This window comes from Macaca nemestrina, chromosome 3 (assembly GCF_043159975.1).
Source record: "Macaca nemestrina isolate mMacNem1 chromosome 3, mMacNem.hap1, whole genome shotgun sequence".
Classification (NCBI taxonomy): domain Eukaryota; kingdom Metazoa; phylum Chordata; class Mammalia; order Primates; family Cercopithecidae; genus Macaca; species Macaca nemestrina.
Window position 1 is genome coordinate 17479508 of NC_092127.1, and position 26548 is coordinate 17506055.

General features: G+C 34.1%; 1 protein-coding gene across 5 annotated transcripts in view; it reads right to left on the bottom strand.

The window, feature by feature from the left end:
- LOC105466678 (polypeptide N-acetylgalactosaminyltransferase like 6) overlaps positions 1-26548 on the bottom strand; it is a 1213852-nt gene that overhangs the window by 724463 nt on the left and 462841 nt on the right. For all 5 annotated transcript variants that reach the window (XM_011715760.3, XM_011715757.3, XM_011715758.2 and 2 more), the window contains one exon: positions 3864-4002. In XM_011715760.3, coding sequence (XP_011714062.2) covers positions 3864-4002 — 139 coding nt within the window. The remainder of the gene's footprint in view (positions 1-3863; positions 4003-26548) is intronic.

Below are 26548 nucleotides of genomic sequence, written 5' to 3' on the forward strand. Positions count from 1 at the left end.
CCTGAGGGTAGGTCTATGAACGGCCCCCGTGGGGGCGGCCATCTTTTACGGTCAAAGCCGAAGGGATGATATAAGCCCCGGTCTCCTGTAGCGCTCCCAGGCTTATTAGGACATGGAAATTCCTGCCTAATAAATTTTGGTCAGACAGGTTGTCTGCTCTCAAACCCTGTCTCCTGATAAGATGTTATCAATGACAATGCATGCCCGAAACTTCATTAGCAATTTTAATTTTGCCCTGTCCTGTGGTCTTTTGATCTTGCTCTGCCTCCATTTGCTTTGTGACACTTTATTACCTTGTGAAGCATGTGATCTCTGTGACTCACACCCTATTCGTACACTCCCTCCCCTTTTGAAAATCACTAATAAAAACTTGCTGGTTTTACGACTCAGGGAGCATCACGGAACCTGCGGACATGTGATGTCTCTCCCGGACACCCAGCTTTAAAATTTCTCTCTTTTGTACTCTTTCCCTTTATTTCTCAGACCAGTCAATGCTTAGGGAAATAGAAAAGAACCCACATTAAATATCGGGGATGGGGTTTCCCCCAATACTGATCAAGTTATTGCACACATGCCAATATACTGTCTTTCATCTATGGCTTGTAATTAAGGATATCTAGTGCTGATTTGGAAATAATAAAGCCAAAAAAGCAGTTTATTTTTATACTAGTGAAGAAGAAATGAATCAGGAAATTTCTTTAAAAAATACCTATGCATTAGGATTTCTGAAATAACTTGTCTTAAATATTCTTCATAGTGAACTAAAATGCGCACTACATATCAAAACATATAAAACCATGATTTTTTTAAACTAAATATGAGAATATGAAAGAGTGCAGAGCACTTAAATATACAGGGAGTGGCCAACATAGTTTATCACACGGCATAAGTCCGGCTTGTATGCTTTAGAATAAGTTCGAGTTCAGTTAAATGTCAAGATAGGAGTCCCCATATCTTCCATTGCAAAATCGTAGAATAAAGAAAAATAAACTCTTTCCTGCTAGCACTCTGAGACTGTAGTTTCAGTTGGCTTACTGAAAAGGAAAAGTTTCTTAGAACTGTTATGTTTTATTTTAAAAGTCATACAAAGTTTGCATTCTGTTCTATAGATTGTGTCAATATAAAAACGCTATGGTCCATCACTTTCAGCCTAGTTAAATAGATAATACTGAAATATGTCACAAGTTGATCTTATAATTTCAAAGAGCACTTACACAGAGCTGCATACTCTTCTGGATAAATGTACCTGCCTTTGGTGAAGCACAGATGAAATCAAAAGCATAATACTTTAAACAATGGGAACCTGTAAGACATTCTTTGGCTCTCGGTTTCCTGCAGGTGGAGCACTGGTAAAATCAGAGGTGACATCAGACTCCTCTTCCAGCATTGCTAGGAGTCAAATACTGACCTCACCAAAGTCAACTTTATTCTTGGTAGTATCAGGCTTAACACTTTCTTTTTATCCATTTCAAACCCTCTCAAGGTTTTTGTTGTTGCTGTTGTTATTTGTTTTTCATATTTTTTTCTTTTTTTTCTTACTATATGACCACTTGTCCTATTAAATATCCAGCCTTAGTAACTAAGTTGGAATATTATCACAGATTATATTTTGGCCATATTTTTCTTCTGTAACATTTATTATAGTGCTTTCCTCATACTGTAAATTCAGTGACCCTAATAAAAATTTCAGAATTTATTTTACATCTTTCCATTTTTTTTTCCCATTATTACATGAGAAGATCTTTTCTTAAAAGATGGTGACCACACTAAAAATAGTCTTTGAGAAGAATGGGAATAACTGCCTTCTTTTGACTTCAGTGATTTTCTGCACTGTTTCTAAACTTGTCATTATTTCTACTTGAATACACATTAAGAGATTGAGATTAGAAGTGTGGGGGTGGGGGCCAGGCCCAGTGGCTCATGCCTGTAATCCCAGCACTTTGAGAGGCTGAGGCGGGCAGATCACAAGGCCAGGAGATCGAGACCATCCTGGCTAACATGGTGAAACCCCGTCTCTACTAAAAATACAAAAAATTAGCTGGGCGTGGTGGCAGACCACTGTAGTCCCAGCTACTGAGGAAGCTGAGGCAGGAGAATGGTGTGAATCCAGGAGGCAGAGCTTGCAGTGAGCCAAGATCATGCCACTGCACTCTAGCCTGGGCAACTCCAAAGTGTGGGCGCAGGGAGGAACTGGATAGATAGAAATTATTCTCTTAGCATATTTATTATGCCAACAATGCAATTTAATGCATCTTTGATTATGTGCAATTAGGTATTAAAATTTCTCATAACTAGAAATGTTCTTGGTCAGTGAGAATTACTGTAGATAATTTCAGGTAACCTGGGGATAATTTGTCTGGTTAAAAGGCCTGCGTCAATATATAAAGCACTCAATTTAGGAAAAAAATGATTTGTTCTTCACATTAGTCCTCTGTTTAACTATATTGGGAAATGCAACTTCATATAAAACATGAGGAGAAAAACAGTAATTACTTCATAATTTTAAATAAATTTCTAAAGATACAAAATGGCAACTAGAAAATAGTTTTTCAAACCATAATGTACTGATATTTTTCTAAAGGGTCAATTATCTTTGCACAAAGTTAAGGAGTTTTATTTGCTTTAAATTACTGGTTTAACTTAGATTTCTAATTCTTATTTTAATTAGTTGCCCTGGTTTTTATTTCCTTTTCTCTTTCTCACACCAGGGTTTCCAAAGGAAACTTGTTGGGTTGTTGTGGGTGGAAGGATAGCTGTATTAGAACAGTTAGATAGATTTATCAGATACATGTGCCAATACCACATTCCAAATTTTTATCACTTTCCATATTCTTGGTATCCTTTGACATTGTTTATGCTATCAGATAAACGATAACACAGTAAAATGAAAAGTACAGTAAGTGATGTTAGAGGTAGATGGGGGTGGGTAGAGAAAAGATGGATTTGGGTAAGTATATATAGTACTATAATTTAAACTATAATATGCAGTTACAATTCAATACAAACTGAACTCCCTGTCAATAGACAAGCTACTTTAGATCAAGTTCAGAAAGTGACAGGAAATTGAACCAACAATCAGTACTGTTTTTTTTTTTTTTTTTTGAGATGGAGTCTCGCTCTGTTGCCCGGGCTGTAGTGCAGTGGCCAGATCTCAGCTCACTGCAAGCTCCGCCTCCCGGGTTTATGCCATTCTCATGCCTCAGCCTCCCAAGTAGCTGGGACTACAGGCGCCCGCCACCTCGCCGGCTAGTTTTTTTTTTTTTTTTGTATTTTTTAGTAGAGACGGGGTTTCACCAGGTTAACCAGGATGGTCTCGATCTCCTGACCTCATGATCCACCCGTCTCGGCCTCCCAAAGTGCTGGGATTACAGGCTTGAGTCACCGCGCCCGGCCTCATTACTTATTACTTTTGGATTATGGATGCATTCATTTAGGGTATTCTTTATGAAAATGCAACAACCATGGCACTAAATCTATCTGGGGTGAGAATTAAGTTCATAGAAGACATGCACATGTAGACAGTTCTGTAGCTCTAATAACCAGCAAAAAATATTTGCTTTGTAATTTACATGATCAAAAGTTTAAAGTATGGATATCGTCTTAAAGTATTTCATTTTAATGAGTTAACACAGTCAACAAAAATTTGTATTTAATATTTTTCAGAATTATTTTGAAATTTTAATGGTTACTCCAATTTAGATCAAGTATATTTAAGATGATGCAATATGAGTTTTATCAAAATTATTGGGATAAAATATTTGGTTACATATCTCACAGCGATACACATTTAAAAAAACAATCAAAGGACAAAACAAACAAACCAAAAAAAACCCCAACCTGATCACTGATGTGCTGATACTCACTTAGCATGACGAATATCTGGCAGAGACCTTTCTAGCGCAATATTGTTGCTGACGAAAATATTAAAACCATTTTCCCTGTAAGCTGAGTCATCATGGTCCTCTTCAGTAAGGGGGTAAGGTTTCCCATGTTCACCTTTCCCTAGCAGGAGAAAACAAAATGAGATTATCATCTCTCTAAAAGCCATTTTATCTTCTAGAACAGATATGAAGACTGGAATGTGTATCATTACCTATTGCTGTGCTCTGCAGAAGGAGCTAGTACTAAGATTTTATTATATTATTTTATTTTAATTGCCTTTAGGTAAGCGAAATATACTCAATATAAAAAGCAAACAACACAGAAGTAGAAAGTGTAATCTCACATTGCAGAACCACTGCCAAAATTTTTAGTGTATGTTTATTAATATTTGTATGCAGATTCTAATACATATACTGATTTGTAATTTGACTTTTACCAGAATAATTGTATACTTTACATTTACTTCCAATACTTGATGTTATTTGATTGTATTCCAATTTACACCATTCCACTGAAAACATACTTTTATTTCTAATTTTCCCATTACAAGGAAAATCTTTGCTTTTCACAGTTATGCATTTTTGAAAGGGAAGCATAAATTCCTAGAAATGGAATTACTGAGATATCTTTAAAGTACTTATAAGAGTTTTGACACATCCTGAGACACATTGTAAATTTCCAACTTCATCAGTAAAATATATATTCCTCATATTTTAATTTGACATTTCTTGATTACTATGAATTAATAATTCCTTATATTTTTATCATTGGTATTTCTTTCACTGTGAAATGACTGTTCAAGCATTTTTAAAAACAACTTTTGTTTTTTTACATACTATTTTATATTTTTGTTAATTATATATGCTGCAAATATTTTATTTTATTAAATCTAATTAATTTTTTAATCCAGATTTTATTTTTTTCTTTTATAATTTCTCATTTTATATTTTACATATTTACAAATAAGATCTTCCCTAGTCCAATATCATTTTTAGTATCCATTTAAAAACTCAGAGTTGTATTTTAGCTATTAAAATTTTTGAAACATCCGGAATATGTTTTGGTGTGAGAAGTGAGATAAATATAATTTTTTTTTTTTTTCAAAACAAAAGTTCAGGCAGTTATAGAAATACTGTTTATTGAGGTTGGTCACAGTGGCTCAAGTCTGTAATTCCAGCACTTTGGGAGGCCAAGGCACGCTGATCACCCGAGGCTGAGTTTGAGACCTGCCTGGCCAACCTGGCGAAATGCTGTCTCTACTAAAAATACAAGAATTAGCCAGGCGTGGTGGCACACACTTGTAATCCCAGCTACTGGGGACACTGAGGAATGAAAATCGCTTGAACCCAGAAGGGAGAGGTTGCAGTAAGCCAAGACTGGGCCACTGCACTCCAGCATGCGTGACAGAATGAGACTCTGTCATTAAAAAAAAGAAAAAAAGTATTAAGTTGCTTTTTTCTTCCCTGCTTTAAAACACTACATACAAAATTTTGTACACTTGCTCGTGCATATTTAAAAATTACCATGGCATTTCACTGTTATGCCAATGCTTGCACTGGAAACATCATAGTAGTAACCTCTTTTAATGTATACAAAGCCATTTCTTGCTGTATTCTTTTTCCAACTAATAACATGTTTACTTTTCTGTGTGAACTGTTTAATAAAATGGCCTTTCTGGATTTTGTTTTTTAGATTACATTAGATTTTCTGGTTCATTCTTATATAATTGATATTTTTATATGTATCAGCTGTTTTTCAAGTGTTCTGCCCTGGGACCTCAGTGGCATTTTATACAATTTTCATTCTTTTAGTCCTATGCAATTTTTGGTAAATTTTTGTAGATGTGTTTTTATCTTCGTTGCATTATGTGTAGTATCCTTTCTTTCATTACATTTTTCTAAATGGCACACACTAAAATTATATATTTTTATACTTCTTATTCAGACACCATACTGAACTATTTTTTAAATAATTTTTAAAAACTAGTGTTTTACAGATACACAATGTTTATTTCAAATAATATTTTGCCTCCTCTTTCTTCATAACTCACAATTTCTTATCTAATTATATAGTTAACAATAAATAATTTTTAACAGACATTTACTCTGGTCTTGACTTTAATACAATTGTTAAGTATTATAGATTTAAGCTGAGTAATTAATATGTATTTGTATGTGTATGTGTTTGAGTGTCTAATAATATGTATTTATAACTCATCATTTAAGAAAGAATATTTCTAGTACCCTTTAAAACAAGGTGTTTATTCATTAATAGGATATGGAAGTTTAAAAAACACTTTTTAAAAATCTTTAGAGATTTTTATATTTTTCACTGTAGTAACCTTGATTTACAAACATGTTATTCATTTTGTATTACTAGAATTCAAGATTTTGTTAGGAAATTTGGTTTCCATATCAGTGATTCCTCAGAAAAAAGGCATCTTTCTTTTCTTAGTTTCTTACTACTACTGCCCTTAAATTCAATAGTGCTGACCGTCAAGATCAAATGGCTGGGGATTGATAAGAAATTATATTCTCACAAAGCAGACTGAAAACCTCTCCAATCAAAGGAAAAGAAACAATATGTTTAAATGACATTTGGCCTTAAAAAACCAAAACCAAAAACAAAAAAGAAAACTTCTTCTTTTCTTCCCTGTTTGATTTCTTAGGAGAAAATGTCACTTACTACTTTTCAACCTAAATGGAAAATAAATCAGTGAGAAATTTCATGTCTATAACAGCTAGTTATTGAGCATCTGTAATGTACAAAGTATTGTGTTAAATTACTTCATATAAATTTTTTAACCCGACACAGTTACATCTTGGCATAAACATTGTGCTACCTAAGTTACACGTAAATAAATAAAAGAGAGACTAATGTTCACTAGCACTTCCATAGTTACAAATTAGCCATATAACGTGGGGAAATGTTCAAAATACATAAATCTTCCTTCCATTAATGACAAAATTAGCTGTAAGGTCTCTTTGACTTATATAGTCTGTGGTTTTAACTAGCTCTATGTAATTCCATAAATCCTATTTAAAAAGGAAATTTTATGCCAGGTGCAAGTCAATAAATGTGATACACCACACAGACAGAATTAAAAACAAAAATCATATGATTATCTCAATAGATGCAGAAAAAGCATCTGACAAAATCCAGTGTCCCTTTATGATGAAAACTCTCAGTAAAATAGGCATAGAGGGGACACACCTCAAGGTAATAAAAGCCATTTATGACAAACCCACAGGCAACATTATATTGAATGGGGCGTGGGGAGTTGCGGAGTTCAAAGCATTCCCCTGAGAACTGGAACAAAACAAGGATGCCCACTTTCACCACTTCTTTTCAACATAGTACTGGAAGTCCTAGCCAGGGCAATCAGACAAGAGAAAGAAATAAGGGGCATCCAAATTGGTAAAGAGGAAGTCAAATTGTCATGGTTCACCAATGATAAAATCATGTACCATGAAAACCCTAAAGACTCATCCAAAAAGCTCCTAGTTTACTAGTTTACTGAATTCATTTATCAGTAAAAATTCATTTACTGATTTCCCATTACAATGAACATCTTTACTTTTCACAGTTATGCATTTTTGAAAGAGAAGCATAAATTCCTAGAAATGGAATTACTGAGATATCTCTAAAGTACGTATAATGGTTTTGACACATCCTGAGACACACTGTACATTTCCAACTTCATCAGTAAAATATATATATTTCATATTTTAATTTGACATTTCTTGATTACTACGAATTAATAATTTCTTATATTTTTATCATTTGTATTTCTTTCACTGTGAAATGATTGTTCAAGCGTTTTTAAAAATAATTTTTGTTTTGTACATACTATTTTATATTTTTGTTAATTACATAGGTTGCAAATATTTTATTTTATTAAATCCAATTAATTTTATCAATAAAAATTCATTTACTGATAAATGAATTCAGTAAGGTTTCAGTATACAAAATCAATGAATACAAATCAGTAACACTGCTGTGTACCAACAGTGACTAAGCTGAGAATCAAATCAACAACTTAACCACTGTTACAAGAGCCAAAAAAAAAAAAAAAAAAAAAAAAAACCTTGGGAATATACCTAACCAAGAAGGTGAAATATTTCTACAACTACAAAACACCACTGAAAGAAGTGACTGATGACACAAACAAATGAAAACACATCCCATGTTTATGGATGGGTAGAATCAATATTGTGAAAATGTCTATACTACCAAAAGCAATCTATACATTTAATGCAATTCCAATCAAAACGCTATCATAACTCTTCACAGAACTAGAAAAAGTAATCCTAAAATTCATATGGAACCAAAAAAGATCCCACATAACCAAAGCAAGAATAAGAAAAAAGAACAAATCTGGAGGCATCACATTACCAGACTTCAAATTATACTACAAGGCTATAGTTATCAAAACAGCATGATATTGGTATAAAAACAGGCAAGTACACCACTGGAACAGAATAGAGAGCCCAGAAATAAAAGCAAATATTTATAGCCCACTGATTTTTGACAAAGTGAACAAAAACACAAAGTAGAGAAAGGACACCCTATTCAATAAATCGTGCTGGAATAATTGGCAAGCTACATACAGAAGAACAAAACTGGATCCTCATCACTCAATTTATACAAAAATCAATTCAAGATGGATCAAAAACTTAAATCTCAGATCTAAAATCATAAAAATTCTAGAAGATAAAATCAGAAAAAGCCTTCTAGACATTGGCTTAGGCAAAGACTACATGACCAATAACCCCAAAGCAAATGCAAGAAAAACAAAGATAAATAGATGGGACTTAATTAAACTCAAAAGTTTCTGTGCAGGAAAAGATATAATCAGCAGTGTAAACAGACAACCAACAGAGTGGGAAAGCATCTTCATAAACTATACATCTGACAAAGGACTAACATCCAGAATCTACAAGGAACTCAAATCAGCAAGAAAAAAAAAAAATTCCATCAAAAGGTGGGCTAAGGACATGAATAGACAATTCTCCAAAGAAGATATATAAATGGCCAACAAACATATGAAAAAGTGCTCAGCATCACTAATTATGAAGGAAATCCAAATTAAAACCATAATGTGATACCATCTTACTCCTGCAAAAATGGCCATAATTTAAAAATCATAAAATAGTGGATGTTGGTGTGGATGTGATTTAAAATGAACACTTTTACACTGCTAGTGGGAATGTAAACTAGTACAACCACTATGGAAAACAGTATGGAAATTTTCTAAAGAACTAAAAGTAGAACTACCATTTGATTCACAAGCCCACTACTGGGTGTCTACTCAGAGGGAAAGAAGTCATTATAAGAAAAAGACACTTACATATGCATGTTTATAACAGCACAATTCACAATTGCAAAAATATGGAACCAGCCTAAATGCCCATTAAACAATGAGTGTATAAAGAAAATGTGGCATATACATACCATGGAATACTACTTAGCCAAAAAAAAGGAATGAAATAATGGCATTTGCAGCAACCTGGATGGAGTTGGAGACCATCATTTTAGGTGAAGTAACTCAGGAGTGGAAAATCAAACATCATATGTTCTCACTTATAAGTGGGAGCTATGATATGAGGAAACAAAAGCATAAGAATAATATTATGGACTCTGGGCACTCAGGGGGAAGGGTAAAGGATAAAAGACTACACATTGGGGACAGTGTACACTGCTCAGGTGATGGGTACACCCAAATCTCAGAAGTCACCACTAAAAAATGTATCCATGTAAATGTTTTTCCCAAAACTATGCAAATAATAAAAAAAGAAAATTGTACTGTAAAGTAGCCTTTCCTTTCTTCAACTTATTTATTTATTTATTTATTTATTTATTTATTTATTTATTTATTGGAGACGGAGTTTTGCTCTGTCACCCAGGCTGGAGTGCAGCGTCGTGATCTCGGCTCACTGCAAGCTACACCTTCCAAGTTCAAGCGATTCTCCTGCCTCAGCCTCCCGAGTAGCTAGGATTACAGGCACCTGCCATCATGCCCAGCTAATTTTTGTATTTTTAGTAGAGACAGGGTTTCGCCACATTACCCAGGCTGGTCTTGAACTTCTGGCCTCAGGTGATTTTCCCAGGTAGGCCTCCCAAAGTGCTGAGATTACAGGCATGAGTCACCGCTCCCGGTCAACATATTTTTATTTTTAAATTCATATGCCCTAAGTAAAATGTATACATCCACCCGAAGCTTCTTTTAAAACATTTTTGTACAGTTATTTTTAGAGCTGAGCCTTTAGATTTAGTCACTTCTAAGACTACAAAATAAAAATTTAAAGCTACCCATTCATTAGAACATTTGTCAATTAAAGGGAAATTTATTTTATTTGTACATCAATTTGGTGTTCAGAGTGATGAATCTCATGAGATAAAGCTTTTTAAATGAATGAATGATTCTCTAAAGGTATAAAACAAAACTCATGAGTCACCAATTATGGCGTACTAGACATTCCTTCTTTGCAGTTGTGAGAATAGGATTTAAAATGGTACATTTTTATACACAAAGCCAGCAGTTTTTATTGAAAATTCTATCAACTCATCTTAAGTTCTAATAGGTAGAGCATCATGGTCTATATTGTCTCATACAGTTTTACATTGCTTTTGCAAACAACAAAACAAAATAAAGTAGAAGACTCTAAACAAAAAAAAAATGTATGTTCGAATATTTATGATAATATTCAGATGTTTTAACAGTGGTTATTTCTCTATTGCTACACCTATTTCAACACTAAAATTATAATATAATTTACTATTATCAAATATAAAATCAATTCAGCATCTTTCTTTAAATATGAGACTTAGTATACCATCTGCTGTTCAAAATAGTATGAAAGGTATGTGAGATGTTTTAAATAATCAAAATATACAAATTAAATATTACATTTAAATGTATGTGTATTAAGCAGAAAAACTGCTGTCTTACAAATATATCTTTGATACTATGTATACTCAAGGCAGATAGTAGATACTTAACATGAAATTTATGTTAATTTTCTCATTGTGTACCTGGCATTTTCTCCCCAGCTAAATGACATTTTATTTAGTATGGCAGTCTTGTACATTGGCATGCCTACCAATTTTTGATGTGTTTATTGATCATCTACTATGTGCACCACTGGGTAGGGAAATTGAAAATATGGATAGTATAACCCCAGGCCTGAAACAGCTAGAAATATTCTATGATTGAAAAGATATAGGGAAAACTTACAAACCAGCAATTGTGAGGTGGTAACATATTTGTGGAATTGAATGAACTAAACAATAAGCCCTAGAAGAGTTTCAAAATTGTGGCAAACCAATGAACTTTGTATAAACTGGAAACTCCAATTAGGAAAAGTGAGATTTCAGCTCAAATTGGAAGAAGAGTAGAGAATTAAAATAGTTTTTGTGTTAAGTATGGGGCTAGGGAGACTTTACATAAGAAGAAATGGGGGTGAATGAATTTGTACAGACAGGGCTGTTGAAAATCCTGTTTGGAACATAATAAAATTGATCTAAATAGAGATCTCATAAGATGGAATACTGAGAGATAAAGTAGGTTTATGTCAGAAGGAGAAAAAAAAAAAAAACCTGCTGATGACAATTCAAAGTATTTTAACTATTTCTTACAACTAAGTAGAATACAAGAAAAACTTAAATCAGTGTTTTTACACTTTTTCTGAGGAATCTTGAGCATAAGCAGTTGAAACACTCAAGAATTTTTATAGTCAGACCTCTGCTCATATATGATTTTTTGGAGAAATTTTTCATAATTAACACAATTAAACCAGCATCCCCAGGACATCAGGACCTAGTTCCCAAACTTGCTTTTTTCCCCCCATCTATTACTTACTATTCTAGATTTATGTTTGCACCTGTTAACTGACTAATGTTCCCACTGGGATGTATGCTCCGCAGAAGCAGGAACTTTTTGATCTTCATTGTAATGTCCCCAGCAGCTAGAAGAGTGACTGCCACATAACAGGTACACCACACATATTTTGTGAGTGCCATATGAAAATGAGGTGCTAAAAATTTGGGCTTATTACTCGGGGGAAATGAAGAAAGATATTCATTCATTTATTCAAAAGCACATATTAAGTACCTATTCTGTGACAAGGTCTGGGGATGAAATGAGGAACACCACAGTTATTAACTTTAATATCAAGTTTGAGAGAAAAAAACCCAGAATACTGTGATTTAAAATGTATTTTAATAACCTACAAGAGCATTGAGAGCTGGGACTGTGTCTTTCTGTCTTTGGGTGAGAAATCACTAGTATAGTGATTTGTTCCCCTGTGAAAGGAATGGAGAAAAGAATTAATGAACTTTGTACTATGAGGCAGACAAAGGATTTATCGCAATGAGATGGGACCGATAAACAGACAGTAACTACTGTTTCATTCTTGGGAAGAGGCAGGGGAGTGAGGGCGGGTAGGAAACAGGGAGATGTAAGTCAAAAGATATAAAACAGCACATATGTAAGATAAACAAGTTTAGAGCTCTAGTGTACATAAGGATTAACTTAATAAAATGGTATTGTATTAGGGAGTTTGGATAAATAAGTAGATTTTATCTGCTGTTGTGACACAAACAAAAGTAATTGAGATAATACATATGTTAATCTGCTTCACTATAGTAATCATTTTACAATCTATGTGTGTCCCATAACATTATGCTGTGAGCCTTAAATATACACAATACAATTTATACAGTTTACTTTTTTAAAGGCAATGGGTAGGCAGGCAGAAAACAAGCATCACAACATGGTACTGAGAGGTGAGTGCATATAGGGAGATTAGGAATACCAACTAGGGTTTGGTATGGCAAGAGTGTGGTTTTATATAAGGTGGAGTAGTAAGAGACATAACCAGAAAGGTAGTAAATTGTTGGGGTTGCCTTATTCTGGAAGTGGTACATCTTAATTAGAGTGAAGTGTAATAACTTAATAACCCATACTGAAATCTCTAGGGTAACGTCGGACACGGTGGCTCACGCCTGTAATCCTAGCACGTTGGGAGGCCGAGACAGGTGGATCACGAGGTCATGAGTTCAAGACCAGCCTGGCCAAGATGGTGAAACCCCGTCTCCACTAACGCTACAAAAATTAGCCGGGCACAGTGGCAGGCACCTGTAATCCCAGTTACTCGGGAGGCTGAGGCAGGAGAATCGCGTGAACCTGGGCAGCAGAGGTTGTAGTGAGCCGAAATCGCATCACTGCACTCTAGCCCGGGTGACAGAGTGAGACTCGGTCTCAAAAAAAATAAATAAATAAAAATAAAAATAAATTTAAAAAAAAGTTTAAAGTAGCACAAGAATGTTTAATATAAAGCCTAACAATAAAGAGAAATGAAGTAATAAAAATCCTGTTTGTGTAACAAAAAAAGCAGAAAAACGATGAATCGAGGATTTTATAACAAATAAGACATATAGAAAACAAATAGCCACACTTAAATGAATAGATTCCTTCTTTTAAAAAAAAAAGTTACCAATATTAACAAGAAGAAATTTAATATCAAAATAGTCCTATATCTATTTTTTTATTTTTTTGAAACGGAGTCTCGCTCTGTCACCCAGGCTGGAGTGCAGAGGCGCGATCTCGGCTCACTGCAAGCTCCGCCTCCCGGGTTCACGCCATTCTCCTGCCTCAGCCTCCGGAGTAGCTGGGACTACAGGTGCCCACCACCTGTACAAAAAATAATTTTTTGTATTTTTAGTAGAGACAGGGTTTCACCGTATTAACCAGGATGGTCTTGATCTCCTGCTCATGATCCGCCCACCTTGGCCTCCCAAAGTGCTGGGATTACAGGTGTGAGCCACCACGCCCGGCCTCCTATATCTATTTTTAAAAGTTGAAAACTCCAGGCCTAGGTGAACACTCTGATGAATTTTTCTGACATTAAAGTAAGAAACAGTAATATTACACAAATTTTTTAGAAAACAGAGGAACTTATTTTTATTTTCTTGCCAGCGTGGATCTGATATCAAAGCCAGGTAAGAGCATTGTGAGAAAGGAATGCTACAGATTTATGTCTCTCATACAGGTGGAGAAACCCTTAACAAAATATTAGCAAATTTAATCTACCAATATTTTAAAATATAATATAGCACGACCAATAGAAATTTATTCCAGAAACACAACGTTGGCTTAACATTCAAAATCAATCAATACCTAGTTCACCACACGAACAGAATAAAATATAGGTCTTAATGTTATCTCAGTATAGGCAAAATATTCATTGGAGTAAAAGTTGATAAACATTCATAATGAAAATTTTCAGAAACCTAGGAATAGAAGGGAACTTTCATGAATTTGACAAAGGGTAGCCACAGTGAAAATACAGCAAATGCCATACATCATTGATGAAATAGTGAACACTTTCCCCCTGAGGTTAGAAACATAATAATGTCAAGCATCGATACTTCTATAAAACTGAACCCTATCGATACTATCTATTGATACTGTCAAGTGATATAAGGCAAGAAAAAAATAAAAGCTATATATATGTATACAGTTAAGAAAAAATGAAACATATTATTTTAGATAACATAAGTGTGTACAAAACTTCCTACAAAATTTTAAAGTATAAAAATTAACTTACTAGTTAATCTGCCAAGATTGTTACTAATGATGGTCTATATATTTCTGTTTGTTTTTGTATTGTTGCCATTGGTAGTGGTGGCAATGGTGGTGGGTAGACCTGTGTGTGGGGGGCAGGGTGGGCAGTGTTGTGTATCGTGAGATTGAGGAGATGAATTAAAAATGTATTTGAAAAATGCACAGTACCTACAAATCCAAGGCAGTATTAAAGAATAAGAATATAGCTGAAGAAAATTAAAACTACACATATTTGGTTATAGAGTAAACCAGAACTAGCTAGTTACAAAAACAAAACAAAACGGTGTAACCATGAGGGGATAATAACTAGTCATTGTTGATATACTCACTCTCAATTTTCTGATTGTGGCACCTCTTTCGTTTTTCTGAGATGGAGTCTCACTCTGTTGCCCATGCTTGAGTGCATTGGTGTGATCTTGGCTCACTGCAACCTCCACCTCCTGAATTCAAGAGATTCTCCTGCCTGAGTCCCGCCAGTAGCCGTGATTCCATGTGCCCGCTACCATGCCTGGCTAATTTTTTTTTTTGTATTTTTAGTAGAAACAGAGTTTCGCCATGTTGGCCAGGCTGGTCTTGAACTCCTGACCTCAGGTGATCCGCCTGCCTTGGCCTCCCAAAGTGCTAGGATTACAGACATGAGCCACCACGCCCAGCTCTTCATTTTTAGATATAGTTTGCTAATGTGCCTAGTACCTGGAGATAACTCACATTTTTATATTAAACAAAAGCACTATTTAATATTTATTTAGAATAAGAGTTAAAATGTTTATATTCATGCTGAATTTATACATTTTAAAAATATAAATCTATATGTACACATGGATGTTAAGAATTTGCTATGAATGAAATCAATAATTGGTCATGTTTAAAATACACATGTTGTATAGAAATCTTAGTATTCTATCTTTTTTCAGCTTTCCATGTCGGCTTCTGAAAAGCTTTTATTTTTGTAGTTATTCTCCAAATTATCATGAAAAATATTTCTTGTCTGAGACAATGCAGGAGAAATCCTGTTAAATATTAAACGTTAACATTTTAATCATGCTGAACCTTATTTAATTTCATTCATCATTAGCAAATATGGGTTCTGCTTATACAGATAAAATTACAAAGTTTTTACAGTCATTAAGGACTAATGATAGTTTTCTTTTAGTCTATTAAAAATATCTGTAATTTATGTACTGTAGAATTTCTGTGTTTTCTCTCTCCCCCTCCTATCCTCATTTATTCCCAAGAAGTGCTTGATTCAGTTCCCATGCATTGCATTCCTCACAAAGTGATACCCCTGCCCCCACCCTTGTTTTATGAACTCAAACGAAATGGGATACTACTGCCAAATGCGTCTCACTTGGTCTGTTAGCATCTTCCTTAGAGTAAAAATTGCAAACTGTCAGAATGTCATGGATTGAACATTTTTAACTACATCTAAGAAAATGGGCAACACAATAATGAATGAAGTATTTTACATGTCATTTGAAGCATGAGAAGTTGATACTAAAAACTATCAAAGAAAGTAAAAAGAATTTAAAGAAAATAAAGAAGGCATTGGTAAAGGGGCAAAATAGATTAAAAGCATCAAAATAAAAATGATTAGAAAAGAAAACTACAAGAGAAAAGGCAAAATTTGGAGATATATGCCTTTTGATCAACTTCTTTCAATAAAGAAGTAAAACACTAATAAAATAATTTTATAATCCCTTATTTGTAGCATTGTAAGAAGACGAATGAAATTGCATTTTACTATATGATAAGGAAAATATAGAGACTGTGATCCTAAATGAGTTCAAGAAAAAAAAAATGACCATAATTAAGTATTAACAGAGACCCTGGAATGGTCATGGCTTTTAGATATCACAAATGTAGAAAGTAAGTTTAAGGAAGTGTATTATGCTGTGATCACTATGTGCATTCTTGTGTTTAATCTACTTCAGTTTAATTTATGCAGAATGTTTGCTATAGTAATATATTTATAATATATTTTTAATTTATACAGATGTATTGCTAATATTTTATATCCTGTGCAAGTGGGAGTGAGAATAAGTAGCCATCTGGACCTCTTTCCCTTATAGGCAATATGACCAGTTCAGCACAGTGACTATGCAGAACATAGGTCAGTGCTGGTGTTTCCTGTGGTTTAACTAGGTCATTCCCATTAGTTCTAGTTAGATCTTTTATGACATAAGTATTGGTGTTTGCTTTAAAAGAAATATACATAAAGTTAATAATAATGATAGCCTTCTCTCAAACTTGAGGTTTTTCATTGTATTGAGTCATTAATGCATATATAATCAGATTTAAAAGTTTCTATAACAATTGTCTTATTTTCATCATGAGTGACCACAAATGCCTTATAAGAACATATGCTATTTATTATGTAATTGTACATGATGCTAAAAGAAAGGTGAATTCTTATTCACTAGGTATGACAAAAATGGGTGGGGGCCTGAAGAAAAATGAGAAAATAGAAAAGATGTCACTTATTCACTAGGTATCACAAAAAAAGGGTGGAGGCATGAGGAAAAATGAAGGATAGAAAATAAGTCCTTGCTATTGTCATCCAAGGATAAAAGCATAAACATATTCTCCATCAAGGCCAATGTGGCTGGATGTGAGGTGGAGTGGAGAGTAGGATGACTTAGAATATCAAATGAATAAAAGAAGACAACTCGTGAAAATTTTATAACAAGGAGTATAAGTGATATGCAATTTTTGTTTTCAATATAATTGGATTTACATTTCTATGGAACCAGAAAAGACTTTCAACCTGCCCACTGAAGTATAAACATCTTTCTCCCTCATTTCGATAGAAATAGAATGAAAAATTACCAGTAATCTATGTCTCACAAACTTTCAATTGTTCCAACAAATGTGGCATACAGAGAGCACAGACAACTGAAATACGTGAACTATTATTCTGGTAAAGTTTTTGAATGAAGAGGTGCTCCTGGGATGTAGAAAGCCCTCCAATTAGAGTAATTCTTAAAGGATAACTATTAATAAATCCCAATTCACCAATATTAGAAATATCTATATTTTATATTAATCAAATAGCTTTTCTATCTTTATACCAACATTTTCTACTTTCAGTTATATCTTACAAAATTTTCTTCATTCCTTTGTGTATCTAATAACTATAGATAATCAGCTGTATGACTTAGAAAGGAAATAAACAACCATGATGTCAGTACACTTCCTGGTATGTAATCTGATCAGGCTTAGTTCCAGTTTCATGCTCCACTCACGGAATTCTCCTTGTCTGAATCTTTCTGTAATTATAACTGAAGATCAGTTTTACAGAAATTGTGGATTGTATCAGTATGAATATCAATAAAACACATTCATGCGATATTATCTTATTCTCTTGGAAACCTTGAAAGTCATTGTTTTTTAAAAGTGTCAGTGAACTGCCACTAAATTTGCCTTCAATAATTTTCTTTTTTTCTGCTTAAAGAACAGACTGGTTTGCAGATGTCAGGAAGTTTTTATTCATCCTATAATTTCTCATTATATTGGTTGTTCTTTCTCTGAAAAATAACATTGTCAGAGCTGTTCAAAATCATATATTTTAAAATATAGTTCACATGAAAGTACCTGAGAGGTGTAATGATTGTGACAAACACTGTGCCCATTATAAACTATACACTTGATACACAATACATGTTTGTGAAAGTTAGAGAACTGATCACCATTATATTAAACAGGGTTTTAATTTATACAATGAATGTATAATGAATGAGTGTTGAACTCCAACAGATAATTTGGTGAACTACTGTTCTAAAATTTTGTTCTAAAATAGTTGTCTTTATATGTGATGACAGGTTTAGAAATCATCCCTAAGTATGGTTATTTTTAATGTAATTATCTTTTAAATACATGACTTGAATTGTTTTACTTCAACTTTCTCTCCTAAAATAACCATTGCTTTTACTAAAATATAATTTTGGAAGAATTTTTTTAGCCTCTTGTATATTACAGCTTTGGAATGGGGCTGCCAGAAGAGAGATGTACATAAAATTAATACTTGGGGGGTAAGGATAAGCGTGATATCGCCTGAAAATTTATGCATACCCAATTATTTAGCCCCCGTCAATTGCCTTTGCCTTTACACTCCATGGAAAAACACTACATTAATCTTATAGATACATATTTCTAGGCATAAAATTCCCATTGAATTTAAGAATTTGAAAAACTAAATCTACATATTGAGAGAAATTGAGCTAACTAGTGTATAATAATCTAGTTCACTCAGCTATGATTTTTTAGTATCATCCTAACAATTATAATGTGAATAATTTGTCTTTAAAAATCTTTAAGTATTATAAACAAAATATTGATGTGAAATGGAGAAGGAATTCATGTGTAATTTATAAAGTATCAAGACTTGGTTTTCAGCTCCTATTATTTTATTTATGATGTATATTATCTTGCCACATATTTTAATCCGCAAAATATCAGTTTCTTAATATTTAAGGGGAAAATTTATGTTTTGGGGCTATTCTTAGACTTTTACAATAAAACTGAAAGTAATAATAGTCTCTCAAAACAAAGGACATGCAATATTAATGGCTGTCAGCTTTACGTATTTTATTAGAAGCAACTGAAAATCCTGGAATGGTTTTCATGCTTTCACAGGTTTGTTTTTTGAATGTTTTAAATAGTTTGATAAGCCTCTCTTGTTCCTTTTTTTGTGGGGGTATTGGAAGTGGATGATGTTGCAATTTCAGATTTATTATGTATACATAAGCAGTGTGGCTCTCCTCTTCATTCCTTTCTTTCTCTTTTTCTCCTTCTCTTTCTTCTTCTTATTCTTGCTCATTTTTTATGTGGGTTTTAGGTCTTTATTTTTTATGTGGGTTTTCTTAATGTGGGTTTAAGGTCTGTGTTAAAAGTTAATTCATAGTATTTGTCAAAAATAATATGAGCTTTTTATATGTAGCATCCACTTTCCAAATTAGCAGATATATATATATAAATTATTATATGATAAATATTTAATATCATGTTACATATTATATATTATATCCCACCAAATGCTACACTCTATTAGACATTGTATACATTTAAAAGCTAAACTTTAAAAATATTATCTAAGCTCTAGTACTTTAAAATAGTAATTACTTCACTGCAATTATCAATATTTTCAAAGGAAAGACTATATAACTTAGTCATAGAGCCAATGTATTAGAAGAAATGGAGGTTCACTGAGGAGCGCAGCTGTAAGATCATTCAGGGCAATCCTAAGGGCTAGGTGAGATTCAATTCGTACTTGTTGCTTGCTACTTAAGATAAAAAATATAAGTAAAGCTAAGAAAACAGAGATAAACTAGATTTAAGTATAATGGGTTCTTTACAGAACTAGCCACAAAAATGTTGATACTCTTTTTTTTTTTTTTTTGAAATCTATGCAGCTAGGTTCGGTCTCATACTGAGCTAAAGAAAATACTACTAGTAGGAACCAAATTCAAACTGAAAGTTTCCTCATAAAAGTTACAATTCATGGTGTTTCAATTAAAATTTGTCTCTATTCCTCAATCTCAGAGGAACTCATTAAAATTACTCTCTTCAGTTAAAGCAGACTAATCCCAAAGCAGAGATGAAAGAGAAAGTCCCTATGCCTACAATTGCAATAGTTTTCTTTCCCAAATAAAGCAGATAAAATAATAAAGGATAATTCACTCTAAAGAACCAAATAGGAAAAATAAAATTTTGATGAAATAATCTGAATCCTAGGAAAATAACTCAATGTTTTCCAGTATGATTTAGATGAGGAAGGCAAGCTCCTACAGTAACGAATGATCAGATGGTGCTCTGCTAACTATATGAGTAATAACCAAGAAGTCTAGAGAATAGCTTAAGTCTCTTTCCAAAAGTACAATAAGCATCTGTGAAAGAAGGCATTCCCTTCTAGGAGAGTTGCTGAACCACATACTACTCACTTACTGAGCTTTTAGCTGTGCAGAGCTTGAGGGAATCTGAGTTCATGGTCTCACTTCTATTTTGGTTAATAACTCATGCCAGCAGCAAATAGATGGGCTTTGTTACAGTGGATATTTTGAGAGTGAGCCTTGCCAGGATTGTGCCAGTCCATAGGAGCTCTAGCTTCTCAGGTCATTTCAAATGGCAATTAGTTTTGAGAATGTCAGAAGAGTGGGTTTTGAAAAGATCTCAGTTCTGTAACTCTCACATATAAGTTATTTCCAAAATAATTGTTGTCATTAAGAAAATAAATGCAATATGAGAAAAATACCATTTTATAATGCCGGTTAGAAAGGTAAATTGCCATAATTACCAGATAACATGAAGTAGGAAAATAATAGTGAAAACACTATGATATTTTCAAATGTGAGGAGGAACTGATCCTTGAAAGAGAAGCTCATTATAGAAGGTCACTTGGACCATAGTTAGGACACAATTAAACAATGATGAGGAGTTGATCATAATACAACTGCATAACGAGAGAATGGACTTTCAAAAGAACACAGCAAAACATAGTGGGAAAATGTCTTATTTTTTCTCCAGTAACAAAGTTTACTTCTCTACAACTAATTTTGATTTTTGAATTTTAACTAGTGGTTGGAAGAAAACACATCAAAAACAATGAAACTAAGCACATATAGAAGGATTTTTTTTTCAGAGCATATTACACAAAGCAATATTTTTCCACAAATAAGATGATTCAAATATTTATGAAAGACAATGATGGAGTTACTATAGGATAGCTGTAGCCACTGCTTTCTAGAAAATTTTTAAATGTCACATGCAAAGCTATATTCCTATCAGGTGGTGAACAGAATAGAGGAGAGAAAAGGAAATTCAAATAGTATTTGAAATTGGCATTTTAGTTATTGCTAATGTTATCCCTGTATTTTTATAACATGGTCAATTAATGTTTGAATGACCACAAATTTTTAGGCAAACTCTATGTCCAATTCAGTCAATAGTTGAGTTATAACTTACAGTTAAAGAAAACATCATCTCAGAAAATTTGCTGACCATAAGTATTAATAAATCAATTGGAAATTCATTTATTCAACAAATATTTATTACATACTTATGTGCCAGGAGCTGTAGCAGTCTTTAGAAAACACACATAAAAATATATATGCTTCTAGTTCGTATGGAAACTGCTTCATAACTAGGGAAATGAATTAAGGTAAGGTGTTTACATAGTAAGAAGGTTCTAATTAATTATTCCACATTTTAAAAATTTGATCTCTTATCTTTCATCTGGGTAATTTACCACTTCTATTTTAGAAAACACACCAAATAGTTTACTAATTCTTTATTCACTTTTAGCCAGGAAATCTTTTATTTATTTTAAAAAAAAATCAATTCAGCTGGGCGTGGTGGCTCACGCCTGTAATCCCAGCACTTTGGGAGGCCGAGGTGAGCGGATCATGAGGTCAGGAGATCAAGACCATCTTGGCTAACACAGTGAAACACCCGTCTCCACTAAAAATAAAAAAAAAAAAAAAAACATTAGCCAGGCTTGGTGGCGGGCGCCTATAGTCCCAGCTACTCGGGAGGCTGAGGCAGGAGAATGGCGTGAACCCGGGAGGTGGAGCTTGAGTGAGCTGAGATCACACCACTGCACTCCAGCCTGGGCGACAGAGCAAGACTGCGTCTCAAAACAAAAAAAAACCAAAAAATAAAAAATAAAAAAAAATCAATTCTATCAAGCCGCATTATTATAAGTACATTGGGAAACAGCAGAATAATTCAGGATCTGTTTGGTTTTTCTCATTCAGTTGTGAGCTCATTTCTGTGGCCTGAAAGCAAAATCCGTGTTCACTTTCATGGTTATACCTGGGAGTTCTGTCTGCTTACAGGTTTCAGGAATGCGCTCATTTATTTACAGTTTTTCATTCCCCAAGGTTCCTGAAGTTTCCAGAAACGTTTCACGTTCAGCGCTCATTCCCACTCTAAGGAAGTTCCACATGTAGAGTGTGCCCTAACTCCATCCACACACATAGAGATCCTTTAAGCGTTCTTTCAGTTACCATCTGCCACTTCCAGAGAAAGACTTAATGATGTAAGCGCAAGGAGCAGAATCACTACATGTTCAAATGCTGAATGAAAGAGGAATGTATCTATCTGTCTTTTTGCATAATAAGCTGACAGAATCCAACACTATGTCCCAGCCCTCCCTGGTCTGTAAGACTTGGTAAGTACATTTTTTTCCTCTATTAATGTAGTAGTTATTTCTAGGTAATAAGACATCCTCATAGAAACTACGTAATTTGCTGTAAATTATAATGTGTGTAATTTATAAATTCAGGTACTGATAAATAAAACACTGTCTATTTTGTAGATCTCCTAAGGCAATCGGTCAGCTTTTTGCTTAGTAAAGTGGTTTTAATTAAGGATCAAATGAGAAGTGTTGAAGTCCATGCACTGTGGGCTTCCCCCAGCATGAGGCCTATTAGCTGTGGTTGGTAGCCCTAGTTGCATGGGCTAGAGATCAGGGAGGGCTAAGGTACAGTGCTGGATTCTGTCAGCTTATTATCCAAAGAGACATATGGATACATTCCTCTTTCATTCTGCATTTGGAGAATGTAAGCTCTTAATTAAAATAACGGAAAGAAAAATTGTTTTCCAAGCATCTACATCTTTAAGAATGGTCTGCATTAAGATGGATGATAGTAAATGGCAAAAGGATTTCCACCCTGCAAGGCTTGGCCTTTTTGGTTTGGGAAGAGACACCCTTGACTATGATTCTGGTGTTTTACCTCATGAGCATCGCCCTGGCACATGGTCACTATGGCTACATGGGAGGGTGGGGGTGAAAGATTGAGCATCTAGAGTTGTCTGCTTCTATACCCTAGGAAGTTAAGTGAGAAGGGCATATGCATGAGTCACTGTAATGTATTTTCAAAAAAACCTTACTGAACATACCACCAGAATTTATTTTTAAAATTTTTCTTCTTTGGCTCTTTGGCTTGCAATTTTCCTAGTCCCAGTTATGAATATTTTCATAGTTGAACCACTATCAGAGTCTCTTCAGTGGCCTTCCAAAACCGAATATTGTGCACCGTCCTCCTGCAACCACCCATCGCTGCCTTCCTCCGTCCTGTATGCTCCATTCTGTTATCTTTATCAAACACTGCTCTGGTTTCATCAGACTCTTCATATAATTCCTGAGTCCTGTAGTGACATTTCTCAAAAATCATTAGTCCATAACCTGAATTCCTTAACTTGATCTATAAGGCTTTTGAAGATTTGCTGTATTGGACTTGTTTTAATTCTTGGGAAGGCCCATCCACTGTCTTGGACTTTGAATTTATGCCTTCTTCTGCCTAAACACTATCTCTCCATCCTCCTTCCCCATCCTATTTATCTGCATGACTCCTAAAATTTCTTCAGTTCTCAGTTTAGATTATTTTCTTCAAGCAGCCACTGTTTCCTCCCATAGCATCATCACACGTGGATAAAGACCTTGTTCATCACACTACATGTGTAGCACCTGGCTGATGCTTATTTAAAAAAAAGTAATAGAAGACATGCTGAACTCTTATGTAGACAGTCTTGATAATCTGGGGTGAATAGCCAGATATCAGATATTTTCAGCAGGTCTTCCCTGGGTTACAAACTAACAAGAAAATGAAAACTAGTTAGAATAATAATATGTACAATAATCTCAGAATCTGATTGAGGATACAAAATCCACAAAATGATGCAGTAAAAATATATTGAATTTGGATTTAGGAAGCCAAGTTTCTAATGCTTTTGAATCATGGCATCACATGTAGTTCCTGTAGTTTTTATTCTCAGCAAAATAATTTCTGAGGTGTTAATTTTGTATCGGTCTTCTGTATTTCTCATGCAAGCACTCAGTCTTTTTCATGTCTTGCCTCAGGGACTTTCACAAAGTTACAGACAATGTCTGCCAGATGTCTTTGTACCTGTTGCGAAAGCTTTAGGACAGGAAAGAAAGTAAACTCCATTTGGGAATCAGAGAGAGAGGAGAGAATGTCTACAATCACAGATGGAAGGAAAAAGAATAGATTTGTACAGAGACAGGACAGAGCTTGGCTTGTCCGTTATGTGTCAGGGAAATGGCAAAGGTGTAGAAACTGCGGAGGCTGGGTGATTCAGGGAGACTCCCTGATGGGGGCAGGGGCTCCCCATCCTACCAATAGTCCTGTCATTTAGCAAAGCAGGAAGTCTTCTGAGCCAGTGGGCTTGACAGACTTAAAAGACTCTGTCAGTTGGAACCCCGGGCACAATTACCAGGAGTATGGATAATAGAACAAAGGGGCTTTCTAGAATGTATTACTCTGCATGAGACATCAGACTTTTGCTAGATTCCTGATTATGCTTTGAAAGGATAAAGCATTCACTCTAACCGACTTTCCTACCTGGCAGGATAGGGATTAGGTATCAATATAATTTATTTTAGGCCAGGATATATACATCTCCTGCATATCACAATCTGATCTCATAGTCAAATTACGTATATATTTTTAAATTTTATCAGCCATAAATTCAGAGTATGAAAATCTTCTATAAATTTCCTCACAGACTTGTGAGAATTTACTAGTGTGTAGAACAGAATTTTTGCAGTTAGACATCCCTTCAACAAATGCAAGATAATAGTTCTCTAACCAAGGAAGTGAAAGATCTAAGGAGAACTACAAAACATTCATGAAAGAAATGTAGTTGACACAAGAAATTAGAAAAATATCACATGCTCACAGATCAGAAGAGTTAATATCATTACAATGACCACACTATGCAAAGCAATTTCAGATCTACTGCAATCCCTATTAAAATACCAATATCATTTTTCAAAGAATTAGAACAAACTATCCTAAAATTCATATGGAACCAGAAAGAGACCAAATAACTAAAGCAATACTAAGCCAAAAGCACAAATCTGGAAGCATCATATTGTGTGGTACTGGCATAAAAACAGATACAAAAATCAATGGAACAGAATAGAGAACCCAGAGATAAAGCCACATGTCTACAGCCAGCTGATCTTTGGCAAAGTCAGCAAGGACATACACTGGGGAAAGTAAATCCTTTTGTATAAGCAGTGCTGTGAAAAGTAGATAGCCACAGGCAGAAGACTGAAAACAGACCCAAATCTCTCACCATACTCAAAAATCAACAAAAAATGGATTAAAAACTTAAGTGTAAGACCTTAAAATATAAAAATACTAGAAGAAATCCTAGAGAAAGCTTAATGAAGACTCAATAGTCTAGGCAAAGATTCATGACTAAGACCATAGGAGCAAAAGCAACAAAATCAAGAGTAGATAAATAGGATTTGGACATAGAATGTGAAGTAATAAGTGGAGATTCAGAAGTTAGGTGCAGGGGGATGCACATGGTGTGGCGGGGTGCACATGGTGTTTGTAGGGTGTGGATGGTACATAATTCTGGTGATGGATACACTAAAACTAAGACTTCACAACTATGCAATATATCCTTGTGACAAAATTGAGCTTATACTCACTCCTTAAATGTATACAAAAAATATAAGAAGTCATTAAAATCTCTACTTTCTGCCTTAACTATTGCAAAAATAGGGTGAGGCAGTTGTAAAAGATTAATGGCACTGATACGAATTCTTAGCCTATTTTTTTTTCCTACTTTTACCTCAATAATAGTCAGAAATAAAGCAAAGTGCCTAGAATGCTTCTTTTTAATGAAGAATCCTGGAGGATAAATGAATGACATTTTTACAGCAAATTTAGCATTTCAAATTCCACCTTCAGTCATATTTTCCAAAGATTGATTTAGACTGTGAAGGAGCCAAGAAAAAGGTGTTGGTGAGAACTAAAATTAGATTTTAGTTTACACGTTAATTTATTTAAATTATTCACTGATCTGAAAATCAGTATTTTCTTACATTTTAATCACTATAAATTATAAAAATGAAGTGCAGACATTCTCTTGAAGGTGATGAATGATCTAAAATATTGTAATAAAATGTGTGATAAGTGAAAAGCTAACAATCCTTTTGTGATAATTAACTTGGAAGTTGTAATTCAAATTATTTACATTCAATATTTTGCCTATATTTTTAATACA